At 38.7% G+C, this 27,887-nt stretch overlaps 1 protein-coding gene across 1 annotated transcript in view; it reads left to right on the forward strand.

Annotated features, from left to right (window-relative positions):
• LOC123825902 (carcinoembryonic antigen-related cell adhesion molecule 1-like) overlaps positions 1 to 23,574 on the forward strand; it is an 84,514-nt gene extending 60,940 nt beyond the window's left edge. The window contains exons 4-5 of the mRNA XM_045849553.1: positions 19,437 to 19,790; positions 23,276 to 23,574. Coding sequence (XP_045705509.1) covers positions 19,437 to 19,790; positions 23,276 to 23,574 — 653 coding nt within the window. The remainder of the gene's footprint in view (positions 1 to 19,436; positions 19,791 to 23,275) is intronic.
• The last annotated feature ends 4,313 nt before the right edge of the window (positions 23,575 to 27,887 follow it).

Consider the following 27,887-nt stretch of genomic DNA (forward strand, 5'->3'; position numbering starts at 1 on the left):
GTAAGCCTGCCTTCACCAACACACATAAAGTCTTATGTAAGTAGTAGGATGCTTTTTGAAATCAAAAAATTTCTCAAAAAAGATCAAGAAAAGCTCATGAGAGAAACATTGTAACTGATGATAAGGTTATAAGACACATGAACTGGGAAGGGTTTCTGTGTGTTGCTGTGATACAGATGTCTGTAAGAACACTTAAGGAATCACCTGAAGGTTATATGGGGTCAGAAAGGAGGTACAGCTCTCTCCTTACTTATTGTCACCTGAATATGCACAATTATGCTCTGCAAATGTCAGAACCTTACTCTGGTGACCTTTATTTAAGTCACTGTGGACTATGAGTGACTGAGATCTCTGAGTAAGCAGCATGGCTCCATGTCTCAAGACCATTCTCAATGAGTCACATTCTGTTTCTCCACAGGGTATGTCAGAGTGTCCACCCTCTGAGCCAACAACACCACAGTCACAGAGGATAAAGATGCTGTGGTCTTGACCTGCTACTCAAATGAGCTCATCATCCAGTTGTTGTTCAATGGCACAGAATTGCAGTCCACAGAGTGAATGAAGCTGTCCAAGGACCATGGAAGCCTCACCATAGATCCTGTCAAGAGGGAAGATGCTGGGAATTACTGGTGTGAAGTCTCCAACCCCATTAGTTCTGTTGCAAGTGTGGCCCTTCAGCTGGATGTGAAAGTTGAATGACTCTCCCTTCCCCCTCTATGTTGGTATACTCTAAATAAGAGGTTTTCTTGCATTATTAGAATAGATTTATTCCGAAGGTGAAGAGTAAAATTTGCACTGAGTCAATAAACAGTCAACAATCTGAGCTAACATTGTAATTATTTTTGACTTAAAGTCACATTTCAGACCAAACCTACCACCAGTTTGGTCTCATGTGTACCATGTCCACAGTGTAGCTGACACTGTGGCCCTCAGAGGATGAACAGTGGTCACATGATAACCAATGGGATCAGGTGAAGGGCTTAGAGAATCTGAGCAGTGTCTCTTCTCCATGCAAATACATAGAGGCACCAGGACACAGTTGTAGACAATGGGAATGGACATGATGATACCTATGTGAGTAGCAACACTGATTTTTGCTTGTGTCTAAAAGTCTCTGTTGCTTATATATCTATAAAATTATTGTTATGAGTCCAGTACATTTGTGTTGTTTTTATTAAAAAGATATAATGGGTTATCTTTTGTGGCAATAATACCAAAGCTTTAGCTCCAATGTCCTAGTTCAGAACCTTGTGCATGGAATTAGAAAAGACCTCACAGTTTACAGAGCTAAGTTTGACATCTTTGATTTTTGGTACCTCTTAGAGAAGAGGACACCACCTAAACCTAGAGAAATGGAGGTGAAGTATGAGGGTGAGGCTTCCTACTCTCAAGTGGCTGTTAAGTTCCTGTTATATGTTTTATAGAAAAACTTTTACCAAAGGAAACTATTTGGTAAGTGTCAGTTTCTCTGCCCTTAGTTAACTAATCAGGACAAATCAGGTGACACCAGCCATGTTGGAGGATCAAGAACAGAATTCTTCCTTGGTGATTAATTTTGATGAACAGGGAAGTGACAGTAGAGATAAATGTAATGTCTGAATGGAAAACTTTAGAAGCACAGCCTTCTGGGAGATCAAATCCTGGCTCTGTTCAGGGAGTCTCAGTTATTTTTCACCTGTTTATAAATTGCAGGAACTGATGTAGATGCAAAATGGATCTTGGCTGAAAGAGATATAGTTGTGTATCCCTCCACTGTGCACAAGCAGATTTTATATTGATAGAGGACTCATCAATAAGATTTGGAAAATTTTAGGTTAAGGTATAAAGTTATAAGTCCAGCACATAATGTGTATGTTAAAGCTTTTGTTTCAGAATCTACAGTAAAGCCCATCCTGCCTCCTGTGAACACAGCTGAAATCCTGGGGTACTGCTAAAAATAATCCCCTATGGACTATTGGAGGCATCTGGGTCTTTGTGTTTCAGGGAGACACACACACACACACACACACACACACACACACACACGACCACCCTCTCCTGAGAACAGCTAACTGCCCGGGATAGGAATGATGCAGCCTCTAAATCTTACAGCCCTCACTGCACCTTGTTTATTCCCCCGTTATAAAATGTCTGGCATAGAAAGAGATGACAAGATGGCCTGTTAGGGTAGGAACCCACCATAGTCTCAGATAGCCTGCCATCTGAATATAGTGCCCATAAAGATTCAATCACTGGCATTGCTTATTGGGTTTGGTACTGACAGGCAGCCTGAACATTAGGGTCTTTTCTGGTTTCATTGTGACCTAGAGGCCTTAATGTTTCCTCAGAGTCATCAACCTTCAGAGAGGTCCTTTCTTTTTTTTCTTAATTGTTCAAGTACAGTTTTCTGCCTTTTACTCCCATCCAAGCCTACCCGCCAAGCCCTTCCCACCTCCCTCCCATTTCCACCACCATTCTTGTTTTTCTCCATGTGTCCTTTATACTTGTTCCTACAAACCCTTCCCCTTTCCCCCTGAAATTTCCTCCACTTTTCCCTCTAGTCACTGTCAGCCTGTTCTCTATTTCAGTGTCTTTGGTTATATGTTGCTTGTTTGTTTGTTTTGTTGATTAGGTTCCTGTTAAATGTGAGTTCATATGGTATTTGTCTTTCACCACCTGGATTATTTTGCTTAGCAAATATTTTCCAGTTCCATCCATGTTGTCACAAAAGGTAGGAGCTCCTTTTTCTTTATGCTGCATAGAATAGAGTGGTCCTTTCTTATCTCAAGCCTCCGACCCCCATATTTTAGAGCATTTTCTGTAGAAATGTAATTGCAACTTGTAATTACAAATCCTTATTTTACCCACTTGAAATACACAAGAGTCCTTAAAATTGTCTTGCCAGTGTTATGATTTAGCGAGTATCTGTCGCAAAGTCCTGCATCCAGCTCTTAAAATTTAATCCTCCTGAGCCTGTGTATAAGTCTCTGTGGGAGGTAGAAGCCTAACTTGGGCAATAACCTTTAAAACCAGGAGGCAAAATGATGTCCAATATAGATTTTATGAAAAGTTTCAATTTTCTTTTCTGTAAAGCCAATTAGCAAAAAGAGATGACTTTGATTCTTTCACCTGTTCTTAAAATCTTCACAGCCTTCTGTTTCATGGGTGCTGAGTTCTGGATCACTATGTTAATGCATGGTTTTTAATTAAGTATATATTTTCTCTTAAGTTTGTGTGAAGCATGTTTCACTCTGACATCTCCTACTGGTACCTATAATTACCTGATCCTGTCATCTTGCTTACAGTTGCCCATCCTTACTATATTTTCAAATATACCAAATATTTTTTAATCTGGCTGAAAATTTTCAATACATATTTCCTGTTGTCCTGCCTCCACCCTGAATTTGTGTCCACAGCATAAGGTGACCTGACTACCTAAATTGTTCTGGGAACAAGGTTGAGTAAAATGACCTTTGTCTTAGAATCTGAGAAAAAGAAATAAAACACTGCACTTCTATAGCAGCTTAACCAACATCAGTGTTCTCATTCTGCATATATTTTCTCTCATTCTCAAGGAACAAGTTTCTGAGATTATAAAAATATCCTGTCGTGAAACTCTGAAACTCTTGTAAACATGCAGGTCTCTGTCACATCAGCCCCCCACAAGTGTGCACTGGAAGACCTTGTTTTGTACCTCCTGTGAGATGGATCTCACTAAATATCAATGTTCTGGTAACCAGGTGCACTAGGCAAGAACAGCTTTGAAACATGGTATATGGGATAAGAATCAAGGGAAAGAAGGATATGAGAATCCCTTTGGGGTCTAGGAGTCTGAAGAGCAATGAAGGTTTGTAAGATTGTGCATATTGAAGTTACCAGATTTTATCCTATAGTTTAACTTCAGTTCATATATTTTCCCCTCCTGTCTCTCACCACATTTACCTTCCTTTTTTCCTCACACTACTTTCATTTCAAATTTTGCTTTTTCTCTTTCTACAACTTGTTTCCATTCCACACTCTTAATATTTATCCCCCATCCAGACACAGGAAACCAATTTTCTTTTCTTTTCTTTTTTTAAGATTTTATTTATTTATTAATTTTTTTAGAGAGGGAAGGGAGGGAGATGATAGAGATAGAGATAGAGATAGAGATAGAGATAGAGATAGAGATAGAGAGAGAGAGAGAGAGAGAGAGAGAGAAGCATCAATGTGCGGTTGCTGGGGGTCATGACCTGCAACCCAGGCACGTACCCTGACTGGGAGTCAAACCTGTGATGCTTTGGTTCGCAGCCTATGCTCGGTCCACTGAGCTATGCCAGCCAGGGCTTGAAACCAATTTTCTTGTCAATGGTCATCTCGCTTCCTTCCCCTCCTTCTTAAAATGCCCCCATTCTCTCTCCACCTTTAGCAATCTTTGCTAGTTAGTGGTAGGTAGGATAGTTGTTGTTCCACATTTTTTTCAATTTTATGTTGAGATCTTCACTAATTTTGTGGTTCAAATATCAAATTTCACTGGTCCCTTCACTTTTCTCTTTTTTTTCTTCTAAAATGTTTAATTCTGCACTGTCTTTACCTATTTTTGACTTCTACTTTTCTTTGATCCTGCCTTTTTATTTTTCTTCATTCTCCTTTTCCTTTTATTCTTTTTTCATACATCCCAAATTTTAATTATTCTCTGCATTAGACTGCTTTTTGTTCCTCACTCTTAATATTCCCTTTCCCTTTATCATTTCAAAAAATCATTTCCCATTCCTCTAGACAAGTATTAAAAATTTTGTTTCTTTTTTCCCTCTTATTCCCATACCACCTATATTAATTTTACCTCATCTGTTGTTGATAGTGCTGTGGTAGATCTTTCTCTTCAATTTGGTTCCTATATTTTTGTTAATTATTTAATATTGCCCCCTCTTGTTTTCTCTGACTTTATTTTTTATATCATTTTAATTTCTGTTTAAACCTAATATTATATGCTCCCCCCTCATATTCCATTGCATATTCATCATTCCCTTTTTAATTCATGATGTAAATTGTACATTCTCTCTTTGCATTGCTCCGACTTCCATTTTTATTAGTGCTCCTCCCTCTAACTTTTCAAAATCATTTTCCTTTCAGTAAGTCATCCCATATCCCCTCTCTTTTTTATAATAGTTTTCATCTTTTTATACCCTTATTATATACCATATTTTTCAGAACATAGGATGCACTTAGGTTTTAGAGGAGGAAAATAGGGAAAAAAATGAAGCAGAGACTTGGTAAAATATTTAATAACAGATAAGATAATATTTAATGGATATAAATGTAAACAGAACTCAACAGCAGCATTAACAACCATTATTACTCCTAATTTGGGGGGTGGGATGTATGTCTTATAGTCTAAAAATAATGGTACTAGTTCATTTTCTGTTGATAGAAGGATGGTGGGAGGTAGTTATTTTTGGGGGTGTGGGTTTGTTTTCTGGTCTTTGTGGTTCTGTTCTGGCAGTACTTGTGAAGAAAGCATTTTTGTTATGATGTGGAGGGTGAATGTAACCCTACATGGGTTATTTCTGAATCTAAGCCACTGACATTCTAAACTTGCTTGATTCATGTGTTTCTTTAACATAACCTCCCTTTAACTAGCTAACCATGGCTTCTTACTCAAAGGATCAATTCTTAATACATCTTAAAATCTTCCAAAATGTTACTTACCTACTTAACTAAAAAAAAAAAAATATTTGCAATTGTCTTACCTCTCTTCTGACTGGATGTTCAAAGCTAGCGAAGACCTGAGTTTACAGTTCTTCCTAGGTCCACAGGTGACCTCAAAAGGAGCATGGGACAGAATCCATGAATCTATGCTGGCAAGAAAGGATATATTGCAACAACCTGTCAACAGTGCATTCATTCCACATACATTGTCATTGTACCTTCAAGACACAAAAAAAGACACCCTATCATAAAACACAAATAACTAGTACATATTCAGGTCTCTGCTATGTTAGCCATGCACAGACCTGCATTGAATGAGCCACTTTGAAGCCCCATGTGACCTGCAGTTCAAAGTAGACATCATTCTCCTCATTCCTTGTCTTTTTTTGTTTTTATAAGTTCCACAGGCCTATCCTTAAAGAGCCTGCATCCAGAACTATGAAATCATAAATAAATATCTTCTCTGGTTCTACTCAATTTCTGCTCCCTGTGGCTCTGGTGTGCTGGATTGAGAATCTTGGGAACCTGTCCAGAGGTGGATTGTGTGTAAGCAGAGGTGAATGCAGAGCAAAATCATGAATAGGGTCTGCCCAGTGTCAAATGAGAAATTGTGAAGGCTGGGAGTTGTGAAGGTGTTAGATATTATATCTTTCAAAGAGAATTAAGGTTCCATGCAGGAGGGTTAGTTTGAAGACTCAGAATGAAGCTGAATAATATGAGTGAGGGGCTGACCTACTTGTTGTATGAGGGGCAACTGGAGCTGGTTAGGTGAAGTGGGGTTGCCATTCATCCACATTAGGATGGGCATGAGGGTAAGACATAGGGAGGGGAGGAAGGATAATGTTTTGAAAACTCAGATTTGTTTCCTGACACTGGAACTAGTGGGACCATCAGATACACAAGTCATCAGGGGTCAAGGGACAGGATACATGGGACAGAAAAAAAGGAGGAGGATAAGACAAATTAAAGATTGGTACTTTCCACAAGTTAGTGTACAAGGAAATGGGGGGCAATCATTCAATGGCTATAATGTTTATTAAGAGTAATTAAAATATTTTAGTACCAGGTACACATGTTAGTTGCACAAAATTGTGATTAAACTTAATGCCACTGATTTTTCAATTTTTATTGTGTAAAATTTGCCTCGTATAATAATTATGCTGAATTAAAAAGCCAGATTAAAAAGAGAACATACAGCCCTGGCTGGCATAGCTCAGTGGATTGAGCGCGGGCTGGGAACCAAAGTGTCCCAGGTTCGATTCCCAGCCAGGGTACATTCCTGGGTTGCAGGCCATAACCCCCAGCAACCGCACATTGATGTCTCTCTCTCTCTCTCTCTCTCTCTCTCTCTCTCTCTCTCTCCCTTCCCTCTCTAAAAAATAAATAAATAAAATATTAAAAAAAAGAGAGAGAACATACTACATGACTCAATCTATGTAAGATTTCAGAAAATGCAAATGAATCTACCCAGAAAGAAAGAAAATGAGTAATAACCTGAAAAGTCTTGTGGTTGTGGGGAAGAAAATGAAGGGATTAAAAAGGCAAGTGAAAAGCTTTGGGTGAATGGAAACACACGGAATTTGTGTGAGTATCAACACTGAGCAGATGGTATACCTTGCAGATATGTGGGTTATTGCCTGTCACTTGTATATCAGTCAAGATGTAATCCATGCTTAATATCATGAATTGTTTGTGTCATCAGGGTGTGGGTGTATTGTTATTCTATTAGTGCTGTTTCCAAGTGGGCAGACCTGGAAATGCTTCCCAGAGGAGTGCAACAATAAGAGCTTTGGCAATTTTTTAGTAAGGACTGTATTCTGTACCTGAGGCACATTAGCTCATTCAATGACAAAATTCATTTAGTTCAATGAACTTTTCTACCTTCTGGCCTTTGCAAATGCTGTGTCCTCTGCCTGGATCTCTCATTCCTACCACCTCACTAGCTCTAGGTTTGCCTGGACTCATTCTCTATTAGATGTTCCTCTTTTGAAAAATATGTTCAGTGTTCTTTTACCTAGGCCATGATTCCTGTTATGTGAGATCATAATTGTCCACATTTTATCATCTTAAACATTACCACATTTATATTTTTTGTACTCATTTATCAAAGGACACTGACCCTCTGCTCACCATCTCCCTGGAAGTCTTTTTTTTTAAGATTTTATTTTTTTTAAGATTTTATTTATTTATTTTTAGAGAGGGAAGGGAGGGAGATAGAGAGAGAGATAAACATCAATGTATGGTTGCTGGGGGCCGTGGCCTGCAACCCAGGCATGTACCCTGACTGGGAGTCAAACCTGTGATGCTTTGGTTTGCAGCCTACACTCAATCCACTGAGTTACGTCAACCAGGGCCTCCCTGGAAGTCTTTTAATCACTGCAAAGAAAATAGACAAAATCTCAGACCTCATAGACCAAACTTGGCAGTGAGGGAGTCACACAATAATCCAAACAACAGTGACAACAATATTGTTTGACAGTATGTTAGAATGAAGTAAGGTATACTTGGGTAAATTTCTTCATTCAATTCTAATATGTTGGCTCAGCACAGAGGATGTGAACTTATTAGAACAGAGAAATCAGAAGATGAGAGCAGATGAAGTCAGAAATAAAGATTCCATCAGCTAGAACCTTGACTTCACTCTGGTGTAGTGGGGAGCTACTAGAATGTTGAAAGAAAAAAAAAAAGACATGTGAGTAATCTGGTTTATTGAAAGTAACCAACATTTTGTCACCCTGCCAATTTGGTTTTAGTATATTGATTTTAAGCTATTTATTAGGAAATAAAACATAGAAAATACTGTTGACCCTCTTTACATTTCTGCCAAGGATTCAGACATAAAAAGTGCTTCAGGAGAATTCACTTTAGGCTACTTGACTATGTGTGGTACATGAGAGGATTTTGGGGAAGGCATCTGTTGTCTAGATACCCATTCTGTCCCAATGATTCTGTGTTGCCCCCAAGTTTTCTTGCTGTTTGCTTCTGCTCTTCTCTATTACCTGTAAAGCACTCTCAGACTTCTGAAATATAAGACACCACTTTCCCTTTTTCCTCCTTTTTCAAATTTGTTTATGTACCCAATGTTTCCTTACAGTCATAGCAATGTTCAAGCTTATGTGAATTATCCATGACCATATGTTAAAAACTTTATTTATTTCTGCTAATCTGTGTTTGTTTGTTTTTGTTTTTGTTTTATGCTTAGGCAATCCTAAAATATTTAGAAGATGGAAGGGACAATTTTATTATATTTTAGCCTCCAAATTAGGCAGCATAAGTAAGGTTGCTGGATTGCAAGCAGAAAGCTCAGTAATAACACAAGTGCATCATCCAGGTGACAGGTAAGAATGGTTGGACCAGTGTGAAAAGAAGTTACAGTTTCTGGATTTGTTCTGAGCACCTAGAATCCACAAGTTTCATTCCAATTCTGATTCCAACTCCTGATTCCAATTCTGATTCCAATAAGAATTCCTTTCTGATTCCAATTTTTCAACCATAGAAATGTGACTGGAGTCTTTCAGGCAGCAACAAGCTCAGAAAATACTAATTAAAATCAGGGACATGTGAAAGAATAGTATAATATGCACAAATCAATGAACACAGGACAACACAAACCAAAGGAATGAAAAAAAAATCTCCGGATCTTATCATGAGGTGTGAAAAAACACTTCATAAGGGGAAGAACCCACTTATGATAAAAACACTCAGCAAAGCGAGAGTAGAGGAAGCACACCTCAACTTCATAAAGATCATGTATGAAAAAAAAAAACAGCCATCATCATAATCAATGGGCTAAAACTAAAAGCTTTCCCTCTAAGACCAGGAACAAGATAAAGATGTCTGCTTTCAACCAATTCTATTCTAAGTAATGCTGGAGGTCCTAGCCACAGTGATCACACACAAAAATAAAAATATTCAAATTGGAAAGGAGGAAGTAAAACTCACTGTTGGCACAGGATATGCTCATGTATGCAGAAAACCCTATAGATTCCAACAAAATACTACATGATGTAGTAAGTGAATTTGGCAAAACAGCAGGATTCAAAGTCAATATTCCAAAACAAAGGCATTTTTAACACAATGAAAGAAATAGCAGAAACAGAGAGAAAAAATTCCCATTTGCTATAGGAACAAAAAATAAAATATCTAGGAATAAACCTTACCAAGGAGGTAAAAGACCTATACTCATAAAACTACACAACACTGAAGAAAGAAATTAAGAAACACATAAATAGAAGCATATACTGTGTTCATCGATGGGAAGAATTAACATCATCTAAATGTCCACAATAGCCAAAGCAACTTATAGATCAACACAAACCCTATTAAAATACCAATGACATATTTCACAGGTATAGAACAAACATTTCAAAAATTTATATGGAAGCATAAACTACCCCAAACAGCATTTTGCAGAAAAAAAGAACAAAGTAGGAAGGATCACAATACCTGATACCAAACTATTATTAGGTCACTGAAATAAAAATAGTCTGGTACTGGCATGAAAACAGATACATAGATCAATGCAAGAGAATAGAGATCCCAGAAATAAACCCAAGTCTCTATGGTCAATTCATATTTGACAAAGTGGGCAGAAGGATAAAATGGAGTAAAAATTGCCTCTTCAACAAATGATGTGGGAGGTCTGCATGGCCACATGCAAAAACAAAAAAGCAAAACTTGTTCACCAACTTACAACACACACAAAAATAGATTCATGGTGGATAAAAGACTTTAAAAAGTCACAACACTATAGAAGTCTTAGAGATGGATATAGGCAGGAAAATCTCAGATATTCCAAGAAGCAATACTTTCATTGAATTCAACATTAAATTTATAAATTGAGAAATTAATGATCAATATTATAAGTTTTAATGTGTTTATCTGTCTGATAATATTAGTCATAAAAATAATTATACTTTTTCTTTGAGCTTTTCTCAGTGTGTACATAGCACAACTGTTAATAATTTCTAAGGTGTATAAGATAATTTTTATATTATTAAAAATATCCTTTTCATGTTTTTTTTTCACACAGGGTAGTAAGAGTCTAGGAATATTCATTGGCAAGTGAAATTGGGAAACTGAGAAAGATGGCCAAAAAAACTGGGAGAGCAATTTACAGCCAGATACCAAGGCCACCAGGATGAGAAGTCCTGGGTGCCTGGCAATGAAGAAAACATATGCTAGACCTTGGTTTCAGGTTGTAGTTTCCATGCCTGGCATACAGCTGGTCATGTAATTTAGACCTTCTGCCCTGGTACTGACTAATTAGTGGAGATCACAGCCCTGCAAGGGCACATCTGAAAAAGCTGGTGAATATTGTATTGATACCTTTGTGAGACCTCACTTAAAATTTTTACCTTTGGAAAGGAATAAAACTTTTCAAGAAAAAGAATCCAGTGTGCACCCTTTTGGAACCACATCAACTGATTTTTTCAGTTAACTTTCTTTTTCCAATCTCTGAGGGGTCCTAAACAAGATTTGCAACCAGGGGAGCAATGGGCAGCTTACCCTAGGCAAACTCCCCAAAACCTTTTCACAAATCCCCTTCTCTGTGATTCAGGTGTAAGCTGAGAGCAGTCCCTCCTAGTCTCACATCCTTCTCATAATGTGGTAATAGAGCCACAGTAGCCCCACCCAGTTTTTCTTCTGCTAATATTTTTAACTAGGTTTAACCTTGTTTGACTGCCTCCCTGTTTAATAAACATATTCTCAAAATTACCTGTGCTTATTTTGGGGAATTCTTCCTGCACAAAGTCAAGAAGTCATCACCACTGGAAACCTTTTGGCTAACCTGCCCTGTGCTAGTCCCCATTTCTCGTAACATTTTGAAATTGAAAAGAAATGCAACTTCAAAAAGAAGTGATGGATGTGTTTTAAGAGGTAAAAATTATGTAGTTTCTTCTAGTAAATTATTTATTTCTGAATGAGGAAAAAGAGGCAAACTAAGATCAAGGAAACTGGTAGAAGGTTACTGGAATGAAAATATAGAGAGAAGAGTTTTATAAATAAATGCCAAAACAAAATTATGTGAATGTCCTTACACCCAAACACAGAAAGGACTACTAACTATGTTAATTCAAATGAGAGCTGAAGGGGCTATAAAACACAGCCCTTCTATCTGATCCTGAAGCAGAGGTCGGTACTTCTGAAACTCCTGCTGACCTCCTCACCTGTTGAACTTTCAGACTGTAATTGTAATTTACATTGTGTTCTCACAGCCTGGCCCCAAATAAACCTTACTGTGACAGCTTCCAAGTGTACAACTAGCAGACATCAGATTAAAAATGAACACTTAATAATAATAGGTACCTCATAGCAAATAAGATTCCATATCGTGGTCAGACTCTTAAAAGTGGTTTAACACATAGTGCACCCTCGAACTGTAAGAAAATGTTATTCAAGATGCAAAACACAGAAAAATGAAATAGCAAATCTTAGTCTGTGATAGCTTATAGGTTCAAATTGATCCAGAGTGCTTTTCTAATAAAGGTCTATGGGTTGACTGCCCCCAATTTACCTGCTTTTCTCTTTTCAGAAGCTTTGACTTCCATCCAAGATTAAGGTCTTGCTGCATCACCAGTGGTTTATCAATGAGCAAGGAAAACACTGACAGTAAGACTTCCTAAGATTCCCTTCCTAGCACTTGAGACAATATTGTCTAACTGAAACATCAGTCACCAATGCATTGTTTCAGCTGATTCATAATCAAAGCAGTGCGGACATAAAAAGGGGCCAAATATTCAACCTGACAAGCTCAGGGAAAGCCTGCATGGTGGGACTTTCAACGTACATAAACTTAAATAACCACAGAAGATGGTCTGAAATTAAAACTCTTAATTCAAAGTGAGTCATGGTGGGTAGTCATATCCTAAGCTGCTCTCTCTCCTGACAAACGTCAATCTTGACCTTAACTGAGGGTGTTTATTATCTTTTCCCTTTACCATAACTTATCTTTAAAATGTCAGGGTAATTTTATTTTTCTCAGACCCTTCCCTGCAGCAAAGCAGAGACCTGGGACCACATATCTTTTCATTACTATTGTTATTGAGTTAATTCTTTTTCTTAGGATTTTATTTATTTATCTTTAGAGAGAAGGGAAAGGGAGGAGAAAGAGAGGAAGAGAAACATCAATGTGTGGTTGCCTCTCACTGGGGACTGGGCCCACCACCCAGGCATGTGAACTGACTGGGAATCAAACTGGCAATCCTTTGGTTCCTAGGCCTGTGTTCAACCCTCTGAGCTTCATCAGCCAGGGCTGTTATTGTATTAATTCTTAATGCTGACTTTCCTATACCAACCAAGTTAACAAATATATGTGTCTATTTGTTCTACTTTTTACCCAGTCAGAGATTTCTGCATTTGCTTTCTCCCACCTCCTTGATCTATTGTCAATAAACATCACATAACCCCATAGACCCCTGGATGTGACAGTACTGTACAAAATATGGTGCAGATTTGCTGTTCTTCAGAACATTTTCTCAATTCATTGAGGTTTTTCTTCCCCACAATCATCATCATGTTTGGTTCAAGTAGACTCACAAAAATACACTTCAGTTTGAAACATCTCTTACATTGACAACGGAAAATTCCAAGCTTTTTGTTAGAACTTGGTCTTTCTGGTGACCTGCCCTCACTGTGCCACCATCCAGAGGCCTGCCAAGAATTGCCTCATCAAAACAAAAGAAATTCTTATCACCCTAAATATTTAGAAAATGTCCAGTGTTTTAGATGTTCTTTCTAAAATCCAAGAAAGAAGGTCAACCATATTTCTATGATATCAAATGAGAGAATCAAGGCTTCTTGGGTGTAGGTCAACCCCAGAATTGCACAGCATGCAAATAGACTCAGACGTTCTGTGTATTTTCTGTTAATACTAGGCATGTATGCTTAACTTGTTTTTTACTTGTTTAATTGTTGTTCAATATACCTGTCTTTGACCCCTGACAACCCCAGCCATCCCTAATTCCCACCCTTTATCTTACCCCTCTTTGACTTTTTCCAAGTGCACTTTATGGATGTTCCTGAAAACACTTCCTCCCTTTCCCTGCTAATACTACTCCCTCCTGCATCCCCTCTGGCCACCATCAGTTTGTTCTTAATTTCATTATCTCTGGTTATATTTTTCTTGTTTGTTTGTTTTGTTGATTACATTCCATTTATAGATGAGATCGTATGGTATTGGTCTTTCATAGCAGCACAATTTACAACATGCTTATTTTTTTTAGGTTTTAGTTTATATTAGAGGAATCAAAAGTTTAAACAGAACATTTCCCCTGCTCATAGGGATGGACAATCCAGAGTGAATTAAATTCAGCCTCTGAGGTGCACTTGTGTGTCATTTGGGAGCTGAAATGTAGATGAAGTCTTTAATTTTGCTACTGTGTTGACTGATGGTTGGCTGTGGCAGTCACATTTCTATGTGAAGAAGCAGGTGGTTCTGTAGCTCTGGGTGGGGCTGTGGCTGTGCCACCTTCAGACCATACTCCCTGTGGCAACTCCCTACCTTCCATTCCTCTAATGTGTTAAGGTTTTGAAAACAGTGCTCTATGTGTTAAAGTTTGTTCTACATTCATGTTCATGGAAGGTTTAGTTTAATAGTCCCAAATTGGAGACAACGTAAATGTCCATAAAGGGGTGAATAGGTAAAGTTAATGCATCCCAGGAATGACATAAAACTAGAGAATAAAAGGAAAAAACTATGTCAAAATAATTGTGTTGCACCAAGAAGACAAATTCAGCCTAAATTTATATACTTTATGATAAACATTTGAAAATTCCAGAAAGTGCAAAAGCACTTATAATAAGAAAACAGCCTTTGATAATTTCCTTAACACTGAAAAAAGTGGTGCAAAGGTGAAGAAAAAGGAGATTGCAAGAGAACATGAGTAGACTCTAATAGCAAGACACATGGTCTTTATTTTCATTGTACAACTTCTCTGGTGCATGCATGTGAAATACTTCATAAACTGTATACTTTCAATTCAACTATAAGTCAATAAATATATTAAAATTATCCATACATAAATTAAATATAGCTTGAAGTATAATTTGAATTGAATGTGCAAAACCAAACAAAAAAATACCAAACAATAACGTATTTTCTTCCCCATTTGTCTGTGTGTCCAGCAGGGGCAGCAGAATTATTCTACAGGCTGGAGCCTTTCTGGGCATGGCTGATCTCCCCAGGTCACCAGCACCCACAGCCCAGCAGGGACCAACCTCGCCAGTATCAATCATTCACAGTCTCCCTGACTCTTCAAGCTCCCCACGTGAATGGTGTCCTGTCCTGCAACCAGGCTAGGGTCAGTCCATCAAAGGTTAGTCCCTGTCAGGCAATTTTTTTTAACACCCTCTGTTTTTCAAGTAGAAAATGGTTACTAACTCTTTAGGTCTCAGCTAAGAGTCCTTTCACAGATGTGCTCTCTGTCATCCCAAAACCAGCTGAGACTAAAGTATGTGTTGTAAATGCTCCAGAAGTTTTCCATTATAACCCTTCACTTCTTTATGGTTAATTCAGAGAGCCTGTTGTTCTTACAAGGTAAACTCAAAAAGCACAGTGACCACACATTTCTTGTTCTCTTTTGAGTTTCCAGGGCCCAGTCAACAGCCTGACACATGACAGATGCTCTTTAAACACTCATTAAATCAATAAGGGAAACTGCACAATGGAAGCCTGTCAGTTTGTGTGATACTTGTAGTCACATTATATTTCTTAAAAACCCAAATAGTTGGTGTCAGCATGAGAGGAGGCCACAGCCTCCTTGAGGACATCCTCGGGTCAGGCTTTCACTTCTCACCATTCAGGAGGAATGAAAGGATCCTCCTAACAGTGACAGGTTGGAACACATATTACTTCTCCAAAATCACACCCCTCCACAGGCCCACCTTGTGAGTTATGTCTCATCACCCAGGGCCTCTGTTTTTCCTGTTCTCACAGATACCTGACCTAACAGAAACTCAGGATACTCTACCTCTGGAAGAGTTACTGCCAGGGGAGGAAAGAACATACACTTACCTTATAAGAATCAGGGATGACATTTCATTCCCAAAATTCCTCTCTGTGGAGAACCAGACTGTTGTTTCTGAAAACATCTGTCTAGATCATGATGCCCTGAGGAGCAAGGGCAATTTCCTGTGCAGAATAGGACAAGGGAACCCCGAATCTATTCTTGCTTCCATCTCAGAGGAGCTGAGGGTTCAACATGAACCTCTCTTCTCCTAACAATACAACACACAGGGCCCTGGCTGAGTATGCACATGGAGATGCTCCAGCTCCTAGGCCCTGTGGGAAGACAGAGACACAGAAATTACTCATATGCAACATCCCAAAGTAGTGATGGCGAACACACAGGACATTTTGGGGATCAACCCTCCAGGTCAGGACCCTCTCCAAAAGTCTTAAGGACCTTCACCAGGACTTTCCTTTGAACATTTGAAAACAGAGAGCTCTGTCTGAAACAGCACATTTCCCTGGTGGGACAGTTCTCTTGACACTGGACTCACAGTACTCTCAATAATGCCTGCCTGTTCACTGGGCTAACCCTGCACTGATCAGGATCCCTGTAAAGCCCCTGACATTGGCTGCAGTTCTACTTCTGTCCTCTAGGGGACAACATTGAGACACACAGGAAATAAACACAGGGACCTGGCTTTGGTTAAGAAGATGGAGAAGGAGCATGATTTTCATGCCCTGATTCAATGATCTTTTCTTGGGCCCTCCCTCTTGACTGCTCTGTCCCGCCTGCTACTTCTAGAGACTATTTACAGAAAGGGGCTCTGTGGAAACCCTGAGAAGCTTAGGGGGCCACATGGCAGGCCTGACAAGCCTCTCAGGATATTCTAATCAGAAATTTCTAGCTTAGTAGGTGATCGCAGGTTGCCACATCCCAGGCCTATATTTTCCTTAGGCAAGTTCCATATTCTGCTTGAGTGAGCCCTGATCCTTTTTTTCTGCATCTTGGAGAGGATAACTTTGACAGATCACAATGATATCTTTTGCTGGACCAATCAAACTGACAGAATCTGGAGCAAAAGTATAACACAGAACCCTTTATGTTATCCAGTATTTTAAATACCTTCTCTCTATCTTGTAAATTTGAGTAATCTGTATCCATTGATGTAAAAAGTATGTGTGTCCCTTTTCTGCTTTTTTCCAACTCTGGAGATTTCCCTGCTATTTTATCTCTCAACTTCTAATGCATCCTATGCAATATTTTCACTTTGTACTTTGATTATCATGTACAAAACAAGCTGCAAAATTGCCTTTCTTCAAAGGATTTGAGTCCTTTCTCCCAGGTGTATGAAGTCAGTTTTGCTCAGATAAACACATTGCATTGCTTTCAGGTTTAGAAGTTTCTTACTTTGACAGGGCCTGGGATCACCTTCTCCCTCAGGGGTTTCTGTGCTGCTATCTCTACTATGTCTGGCATCATCCATGGTCAAGTCTGTTGACCACAAGAAGAGAGGTCTGTTGACCTCTCAGGCAGAAATCAGAGGTTGTCCCACAGTCAGAAACACAAGATCAGGTCCAATAAACAGACATGGAGACACATGAAACTCTTTGGAATACCAGGAAACCCACAGGCACATGATCATTCCCCACAATTCTTTCTTCATGAGACACACAGGACACCTAACAATTCACTCCTAAAAATCTGCAGATCCTACTGAGACTTCTGTCTTTGAATCTTTGTCCCTAGAAGCAAAATCCAGTCTGGTGACAACCTGAGATAGAAGAAGGGTCCTCTATGTAAATATCACCATACTTGACCCTTATCACTGCCAGACTCATTTTTGTGACCTTCCTGCTGAGAAGAAAGAAAAGCTTCTCAGAGCAGAGAATTTGAGAACATAAGGAAGACTGGATTCCCACCTGAGTTTCTGTGTCACAAACAGAAATGATCCCCATATTTTGAGGACAGCAAGGACTCCCTGTTCTCTGCTGAGAGACCACAGACTAAGACACAGCGCAAGTCAGTGCTGGCATGAGTGGGTCCTCCTCTCAGGGGTAAAATTGCTCCCATTAGCCTTGCTATTGCAAGTGCAACATACAGGGCAGGAAGATCTACGTCTCCTGAGAGTTTGTCAGATGCAGAATCTCTAGCCCACTTCCTCCCCTTTAGAATCTGTAATTTAACAGAATCTGGAGACTTTCTCTGTGGAGAGGACATCAAAAGTGGTTCAACCTTCACAAGAAGACATCTCATTTTGAATGGACACCCACATTAGCTGTACAGTTGACAAAGCTGCATTGTTAAGGTGTCACCTCGGCATTGTAATCTTCACTAAGTTTCACAGGTGATCTTATGCACAGCTGGGTTGATATGGTTGTGACAGGTTTTTCTGACCTAGCTTCAGAACACCTGCTCTGAAAAGAAAACTCAAATGTGATAGGGAGAGGGCTGAGGGAAAGGCCTATGTGCAGCTGACAGAAAGTTCTTGGGAATGTCTGAAATACAGGCAACCTAGTCTATTACTTTTCACACACAGCATGAAAGTATGTGTTTATGTGTGGGTTTATATGCATGTGTGCATGTGTGTGGTGTTGAGAAACTGCAGGACTTCTCAGGGAACCAAAATGCAGAGGAGCAGTACTGGTAAGCAGGGACTGGGGAGGCATAATGAAGGCAGGGAGTGAGATGATCCTGTGCAGAGACCCAGCCCCCAGCCCACATGACAAGAATAGTAAACATGCCCCAGAATAAAGCTCAGCCTACAAACAGGACACACAGCAGATTGCACCATTCAGGACCGAGGTGCCTGTGAGCCTTACAGAACCTCAGGTTTTCTCTAGGAGGCAACTCAGAGCAGACAACATACACCATGGGATCCCTATCATTTTCTACCTACAGAGGACATGTCCACTGGCAAGGGCTCCTACTGGTTGGTAAGTAGGTGACAATTCCTTGGTGTAGACTAAGGATCTGACACAGAGGTTGCCTGGGATCTGCTGAGAGACCAGTCCTCAGAGAAAAGAGGGAAGGCTTTGGTTTGCTCCTGAGGGTGAAGGACAAGTAGCAGAGTAGGATTAGGAAAGGGGTCAGAAAGAGAAAAATCTCGTAATCTAGAAGTGGTGAGAAGCAGGAAAACCTCAATTGCTGTTCTTTTCCTGTTATTCATCATTGAGTATGAATAATACAAACTGATGATGATAATAATAATAATAATAATAATAATAATTTTTGTCAGGGAAGAGTATAAAAAATAAAATCTTAACCAGGGGTGCTAGGCATTGTCTTTACCACCAACCTGACAAATGCTCAAATATACCCTACATGGTACAACCCTGAGATTGCTTTTTCATTCTAGTCCAAGTACCTGCAGCCTGTCTAGTCCCTGGAGGTACAAGATCCAACAAGGCCCTGCTTTAATTTGAGGCCATGTTCAGGAGTAGAGGGGGGAAAAGGAAAGACCTAGATGTTATGTGACATATGCATAAGACCCATGGGAAAAAAGTAGCAAAGAGAGAGAATCTTTAGAGAAGGTTGTCAGCATAGTGTCTTCCAAAAAATGGCCCTGAATATAAGAAAGAGTCTGAGCATAATGAGGGGATGAGCACGAAAACACCTAGAGAAGACTGCTTGAAACCAAAAAAAGTAACAGTTTCAGAGGTGCTGAAATAATGGTGGCCATGCTGTGGATCTTGACCCTGGGAGACACACACTCACCTGTAGACCAAGGCTCAGAAATAAAGAAACCTTCTCAGGATTCAGACTCATCTATCCATCACAATGTATACATACAAACATATTTTTTTTTTTCTTTCCCAGTCTCACTCTTCCACTTCTGGTGCCAGCCCACCACAGCTGAAGTCTCTATTGTACCGACTTCTATTGCTGAAGGGGAAGCTGCGCTTCTACCTCTCCACAATACACCTCCCAATGTTACAGCCTACGTATGGTACAGGGGGCAAAAGACTGATAGAAGTCATATGATTGCATTTCTTGTAACATACCTAAGATATGACATAAAAGGTCCTGCATACAGTGGACGGGAGAGAATAAACGCTGATGGATCCTTGCTGATAGATAATGTCTACATAAAAGATGAAGGAATGTACACCGTGGTAGTCTACGTTGCAGATGTAATAAAAGAAATTGGATCGGGGCGGCTTATCGTATATGGTGAGTGATTACTCTCTGAACACTCGGTATTGGGTGGGGTGGATTCTTCTTCATACCCAGGACAGACAACCCTGAATTCTGCTTTTATTCTCTCCCCATTTTGTTCCAGGTTGGATTTTGTATAGACAAATTTCCTAAGCTATCAGTTCCCTTCTCAAATTGTACCCCTGTGGACAGTCACTGCAGACAGAAGGATCATTGTGGTGGAAATTACTCTGCAGAGGGAGTCCCATCTCATTCAGCCCCCCTGAGCACCTGCCTATAAACTTGACCTTGTGAATGACTTTGATGTACTAGATCAAAGCATGGTCTGAGAGGCCCCCTGAAATTCTTATAGAGATCAGCTCAGAAATTCCTCCCTAGAACCTTGTCTTAGGGATCTGGAACCCAGGGACTGTGGTGGGCCTGTGCCAAATTGTGTTTGAGCTCCTGGGAAAGGCCAAATGACAAAGGGTTTAATGGGTTCCCAAGACACACAGATTTTGATCTGGTCACCAGTCAGAACTCAGGACCAAGAGTCACATTTTGGCAAAAATGGAGTTTGGTATCATTTGAGTCTGTATGTGGAGAGCACAGTTAAGCAATGTCCCAGTATAACCTACTGTCCTGGGGATCTTAGAAAGGTTCAGAAGAAGGTCAGCATCCCCAGAAAGAAACTGAGAAGAAAAGATGCTCTTGACAGCTCCTTTTTCACCAGGGATCAGACTAGGAGATTCTCTCTTGGAGTTGATCAATAAGAGATGTCCCTTAATTGAACAGCTCTTCTTTCCCTGGTTAAGGTCAGATGCTGTAAATATTGTACAGTTTGTACACTCACAACTTAGCAGCCAAATATTTCTTGTGGATAAACAGAGGAACCCAGAGATACATTCATTACAGCAGAGTCACATAGACCATGAACAGCTGATCAGAGTCTCTCAAAGTGAGACTGTGGCCTCAGATTTAATTTCTCTACCCTAGAGACCATATGAGGGTGTCTTTGGATTTTTACACTAACAAGTTGGTACAGATTCTTTTGTCTTAAGCATGCTTATCTCACAGGAGTACCTTTTGGCCTGTGTAGTGACAAAAAGGGGGAATAATGTATTTTTACTCTAGAACAAATTACCTGTAGTAACAATCAGAATCACTGCACAGGTGTCCCCCTCACATGGCCTATCTACACCTTCAGCCACTGGACTTCACATCACTTAGTTACTTGCTTTTTGTTTTTGGTATAGTCACCCCATGAAGGTATAAAGAAAGGACTTTGCCTTTTCACTCCACACTCTATGCCTGAAACAAACTCAGGGACCAATATGTAACAAACATTCAGTTGCTGTTGAATTAGGAAGAAATAAATGGTGATAAAATGAGTGAATGAATGAGTGAATTATCCAAAATCACTTCAGATCCTGGAACCTGGATTCAGAATCTTTTAAATTCTTGACATGAGGGACAAGCTTTCTGTTCCTCCAGGAACTGAGACCATCATCTCAGATCAGTTATTTTTCTCTAATAAAATAGTCTTTCTGCAATACCTCTAAGGCCATGGGCTGTTAATAATAATTTTTACATACAGAAGAATTTTAAGTTTTTTTTTCCAAATTTCTATCTCATAGACACCTGACACATATTGTCCACAAGGTCAAAATTTCAGCAAGTCCATGACACCACTTTCTATAAGATCCTTGTTTTGCATTTGCACCAGTCTTTACCTTCCCACAGGGGAGAGAGAATGACTTTAAAGGTCAAAGGCAGAACACTTGATTCTGCTGCCTTAATCAGCTTCTGCTTGCCCTTTTTCCTCTTTCCTAAATCACTTCTTGGATTTTGCTCAATAATTTTGTGGCCCACTGACCCATTGGGCTCATTGACTAATTCGGTTCACACTCACCTTAAAATACCTGACCCAACTCTTGGCCCAGAATCTTGAGTAGTCATCTTACCTTTCACTTGTCCCTGCTCTCTCTGTGTTATATATGCACAAACCACAGTCTCCAGGGTGTCCTGGGAAATGATACCTCATAGAAACACACTTCAGTTGAGCAATAGAAGTCTGTGCAGCTAAAAGGAAACAATTCTTGTCAACCAGACAGTCAGGTGGTCTGTGAACAACCAGAATTACAGGGGTATATCTGACTCGCAATCTTATGTCTTTCCTTAATCAAACATTGAATTTTAAATGACACCTGAGAAAATTGGTACTTTTCCCCATACATATAGCTGGAGGCCATACATTCTCTGAGCACCCAGATTCCAATGCATTTTTTAGTGATTCACAGATGTCCTGGGTGCTTTCAAAGACCCAAGTTGACTGAGATGAGATGTGAGAGGTGCCAACTCTGGTTGAAGAAGCTTTTGGAGAAAGGAAAGGTACTACACAGGGCAATTTTTATTTTTTACTTGCAGAGCAAAGTTAACCATACCAACATCACAAGCAAGGTATTCAACCTGGGGAGTTTTGACTTTCATTTTTGTGAATAGCAGTGGTGTTGAGAATTTTTTCTGTGACTTTTGGCCCATTGCATATATTCTCTGGAAAAATGTCTATTGAAGTGTTTTGTTCATTTTTAAGTCACTTTACATGTCTTTTGTGATTGCTGTTGAATTTTAGAAAACCTTTTGTATATTCTAGACATTAACCTTATATTTTCCATATGATTTGCATAATATTTGTTCCCATTTCATAGGACACCTTTCAACTTCTTTATATTTTTCATGAAGAAAAAATTTTCATTTTGACAAAATCCAAATTGTCTATCTTCTTCTTGTGTTCTTAGTGTCATATTCATACATCATTGCCAAATCAATGCCATAAGGCTTCTCCCCATACTTTTCTAAGCATTTATAGTTTGGCGTCTAACCTCAAGAATTTGATCTATTTGATTGAATTTTTGTGTGCGGTGTCAGACAATGACCCCTGTCACTTGTTTGCATGTGAATATTGCTGTGCAACACTGTTTGTTGAAAAGACTATCTTTTCTCCACTGAATAGTCTTTATCACCTAGTAAATTATTTAACAAAAGCTAAATGTTTTTCTGCTTACTGTAGTTTTCCTTGGCTCCAGAGATAGACAAAGTGGTAAGCCTGCCTTCCACAACATGGACAAAAGTTCGCATAAGGACTAGGATCTAATGTTTTGAGGGAAAAAAATGTTTTAGGAAAAGATCAATGAAAGCTCAAGAGAGTAAAATTCTATCTGATAATGTGGTTATAGCACCTATGGGTTGCAAAGGGATTTTGAGAGCTGCTAATGAAGATGATTGAGGGAATATGAATGGAATCACCCTGGGATTATATATGGTCAGAGTGGAGCTGCAGCTGTCTCCATACATAATTTCACATGAACTTAGACAATTATCTGTCTGCAAATGTCAGGAACATATTCTGGTAAGCCTTACATAGCTCACTGTGGATGGTAAGTGGCTGAGATCTGAGTAAGTAGGATGGTTCCATGTTTCAAGCCAATTCTCAATCCATCGCATTCCCTGTTCCTCCACAGAACCTGATTTAATGGTCTCCCTGGGTGCCAGCAACACCACAGTCACAGAGAATAAGGATACTGTGGTCTTGACCTGCAACACAAATGCACTCTCCATTCAGTGGTTGTTCAATGGCATGAATCTGGAGCTCAATGAGCGCATGAAGGTGTCAAAAGTCCACCAAAGCCTCACCATAGACCCTGTGAAGAGGGAAGATGCTGGGACTTACCAGTGTGAAGTTTTCAACCCCATCATGTCTACTACAAGTTTTCCTGTTGTGTTGCATGTGAAATTGAGTGACACTCATTTCCTGCCATAAGTTATTAAATTATAAATAAAATATTTTGCAGCATTATAATAGGTTTTGTTGAAGATGAATAATTCTTAAAAGATTTGCATTGAATCAATAAACACTCAAAAATGTAAGCAGACATTGTCATTATTATTGCATTAAGGTCATATTCCAAACAACTGTCATCTCGGTGGGTTGGTCTCATTTGTACCATGTCCACAGTGGAGGTGACATTGTGTCCTACACAAGGTGAGCACTGGTCCTGTGATACAGTGGCAGCAGGTGATGAGCTCATAGAATCTGAGCTCTATCCTTCATGTAAACATGTGGAGGGCACGTGGACACTGTTGTTGACAATGAGAATGGACAAAAGGACACTTCTGTCAGTATTAACACTGATCTTTGTGTTTCTATTTCTTTTAAGACATTTCTAAAGCCTTGATTATTCTTATTTATATGTCAATAAATTATTTCCATAACTTCAATACATTTCTGTTCTTTTTGTTAGTAATATCTACTTAGAAGCTCTTGTAATAAAACCAACACTAAAGGTCATCTTTCTTAGTTCAGACAAATGTCCATGGAATTAGAAATGACCTCACACCTTATGAAGCTAAGTTTGACCTCCTGGTTCTTTGGGATCTTTTGGAGAAGAGGACACCACCCAGATCTAGAGATAATGCAGGTGAATTCTCGGGGTGAAGCTTTCTGAACTCAGGTGACTGTTAAAACTTTCATCTTATCTTTTATAGAAAAAAACTCCACCAGAGAAAAATATGTGGTGAAAGTGAATTCCTCTGCACTTAGGTAACTAATCAGGCCAAATCAGGTGTCACCAGCCATTACCTCAGATGGGTTTAAGTCCTCCATAACCCCCTCTACTTCTGTTTAGGTCTCATTCAAATGTCACAGAGACATGGATGTTTTCCCTGACCATAGTACATGAGAGAGTAAACCCTGCAACCCATCCACTCTCTCTACTGCTTCCCACCTTGCTCTTCTTTAGAGGGCTTATCACTATAAAGAAAGCTTTGGGAGGTCTCTCTTGGATTTAGTCATTCAACTGCTTTACCCAGTAAGATTTCATTTCTACTCTGATTTCTTTCCATGTCCCTCCCTCAGGTGAGCCTTTGTCCCTTCAAACCATTCACAGTGTGGACTCAACCTCCCTGGACTTTGTCCTATGAAGCAGTTCATTGGCAAAGCCATGCAGGCTCTTAAGTTTACAGTTTTAGCATTGGGAATGCACTTTCCCCCACCCTTACCTCTTCCTATTATCAATCCAGCTTTAAGTGCCTGGTTGGGGAGCTGTTCTATTGCAGGGATATTCGCTTCCCAATTCCACCTCATGTGGTGGGCTTTTTTCAACTACCTTAGCTATCCTGTGGGGCCCAAGGCACAGACCCTGGGCAGGACATCACACAGATTTTTTTCACAGAAACAGGTCATATACTACTGAGGCTTTAAAAATATTGTTTAATTGTTATGTTCTTATTTGTTCTATCTACTACATTGGATGCTATGTAAATAGAATGTTGTCAAAGTAATTTTTGAATTACAAATATTTTCAATGTATAATTACAATTCCTTCAATTAGGATGGAGAAAGGCAAGCAATTTATCCATTATAGATATTTAGTTTTTTAAAACCACATTGGCACACTTAGTTTATGAAGTGTCTCCTTAAAGAAATATTTGATATTTTTTTTTGTAATGTGAACAATAAAGCCTATTGCATGGTACCATACCATTCTCATTAGAAACAAACAAGCACTCCAATTGTATATGTGCACATCAATACTATGATGTCATTGACTCATCCTTTAGATATGTTATTAAGAGATTTAGTAAAAAATAACATAATTTTATTCATGCAAAAATATTGGCCACTAATGAACTAGAAATTGGATTAGTTTTTGTTATATTTTTAATTTATGTGAGCCAATAAAGTAGAAAAAATTATATGAACAAATTCTAATTATTTCCTGAAGGGGTGGACATTAAAGACATCTATACAGGGAGAAACAACCAATGACCTGATTGTTTAATTTTAAAACCAATTAACATTCTGAGAATATTAGGAAGGTCTCAGGGCTTTCCAATGTCTCAAGAAACAATTCAAGAAAAAGTTAAAATATAGAGAAAAGAAATCTCATAAAATAATATTTATATTTGAATGCCATAGAGGAAATGCTCAGGGGGAAAGTTTAGACCCCAGTCATGAACTGAATAAGGGTCTGAGACAACTTACTGTGAACAAGCAGCTTGGCATGAACTTGCAGGGCTTTATATCATTGAATGTGACTCTGTTAAAGCAACATTTTGTTCAGAGAAGCTTATGATGATGTTTTGACACAGCCACTTATACGGTTAGCAGTATGATGAGGTTAAATATACCCTAGGTGGACTTGGAAACATTTTAATTTTAAGAACATATTTTTCACAATTTGAACAACAATAATCTGAGAGGTTTGTTTGGACTTTACATAGTAGACATATGAGCAAGCCATATTGCTTCTAATTCAAAAGCAAGTGCAAAAGCAAAAAAAAAAAAAGTACAACATAAAATATGCTAATTGGGCAGCTAGTCAAAGAAGCAGAGTTTACCATTTTGCAGATAAGAAGGAAACCACTCTCTTCAGGCAGCCAAAAACATGTTGGAAACATAGCAGATTACCTAGCGTTAAGGTTTCAAAACCTCTTTCACATTATACTTCACAACTGCACAATTGAACTTATTGACCTGTGACTTATTTAGGAAATGCCTAGTGCTATTTATATACTAACATGCTGTTCATATGAACTGAAGACTATCTTGTATTGCTAACTAGAAAGACGGAATGTCCATAAAAGAAAGGTTTCAGGGGAGTCTTATTGAATATACATCATTCTTCTCAAATCACACACATGTAACTGCTTTTAAACTATAGCTGATGCAGAGGATACTTACTTAAATAAGCCTTAATAATATATTTTATAACATAAATAAATAAAAATTTACCCATGACCCAGATATAAAAATGCAAAAAACACATTAATATAACTGTTGTAATAAGATTAATTTATTCATTCATAATACTAAACTTTTCATTAATTTTTAGAAAAGAATTTTGAAGTTTGTATTTGCCAGGGCAAAACCTTTTCAAAAGAGATGGAAGGGTGGGTGCTCTTCCCATCAGCGAACCTGTTAGCCACTCTAGTTAAAAAGCTTCCTTTTGGGCTTCTGGCCAAGAAGGAGGTGTAGATATACACATGTTGTCTCCTCACACAAACATAAGGACAGTAACAAGAAATGTAAAACCAAAATACAACCAGAACTGCCAGAAAATCACAGTCTATGGAAGTACCAAAACCAAGGAAAACAGAGAACCATGCAAAACTAGGTAGAATGCAGATGTGGTATGATGGTGAATGTTCCTAATACTGAGTGGCTGGTAAAACTCCCATCTTGTCCCAAAGCAAGCAGAATGAAGGAAATAATCAAGATAGAGCAGAATTAAATGGAATAGAAACTAAAAAATAATCCAGGAGCTAGTTCTTTCAAAAGACATACAAAACCAACAGGCCTTTAACCAGGCTCATCAACAAAATAAGTCGTATGACTCAAATAAATAAAACTAGAAATGAAACTGGTGAAACTGCAACCAATACAGAAATACAGAGGATCATATGAAAATACTATGGACAAAAGCTTTCCCACTAAGATCAGGGACAAGGGTGTATATTTTAACCATTTCTATCCAACATAGTGTTAGAACTTTAACCACAGTGCTCCTACAGGAAGAAGAAATGAAAAGCATCCAAATTGGAAAGGAGAAAGTAAATCTTTCTCTGTTTCCATATGACATGATAATGTAAATAGAAAACCTTATGAACACCACCAATAAACTACTGGATCTAATAAATGAATTTGTCAACATATCAGGATGCAAAGTCAACATTCAAAAAAACAAAGGCATTTTGTACATTAACAGTGAAATATCAGAAATATAAATTAGCAAAAATATTCCATTTACTATAGCAAAAAGAAAAATAAAATATTAAGGAATGAATTTAACCACAGAGGTAAAAAAGCTCTACTCAGAGGTTTATACAACACTGAAGAAAAAAATTAATGAAGACACAAATAAATTGAAGCACATACTATGTTCATGGACTGGAAGAATTTTCACCCTTAAAATGTCCATATTACCAAAGACAATCTATAGAATCAATTCAATCCATATGAAAATGCTAATGATATATTTCACAGATATAGAAAAAATATTTCAAAAATTTACATGAAACCATAAATACATCTGAATGGTCTCAGCAATTTGGAGAAAAAAGAAATCAAAGTAG

The sequence above is a fragment of the Phyllostomus hastatus genome, unplaced genomic scaffold (assembly GCF_019186645.2).
Source record: "Phyllostomus hastatus isolate PE091 unplaced genomic scaffold, TTU_PhHast_1.1 phas_contig_699, whole genome shotgun sequence".
NCBI lineage: Eukaryota > Metazoa > Chordata > Mammalia > Chiroptera > Phyllostomidae > Phyllostomus > Phyllostomus hastatus.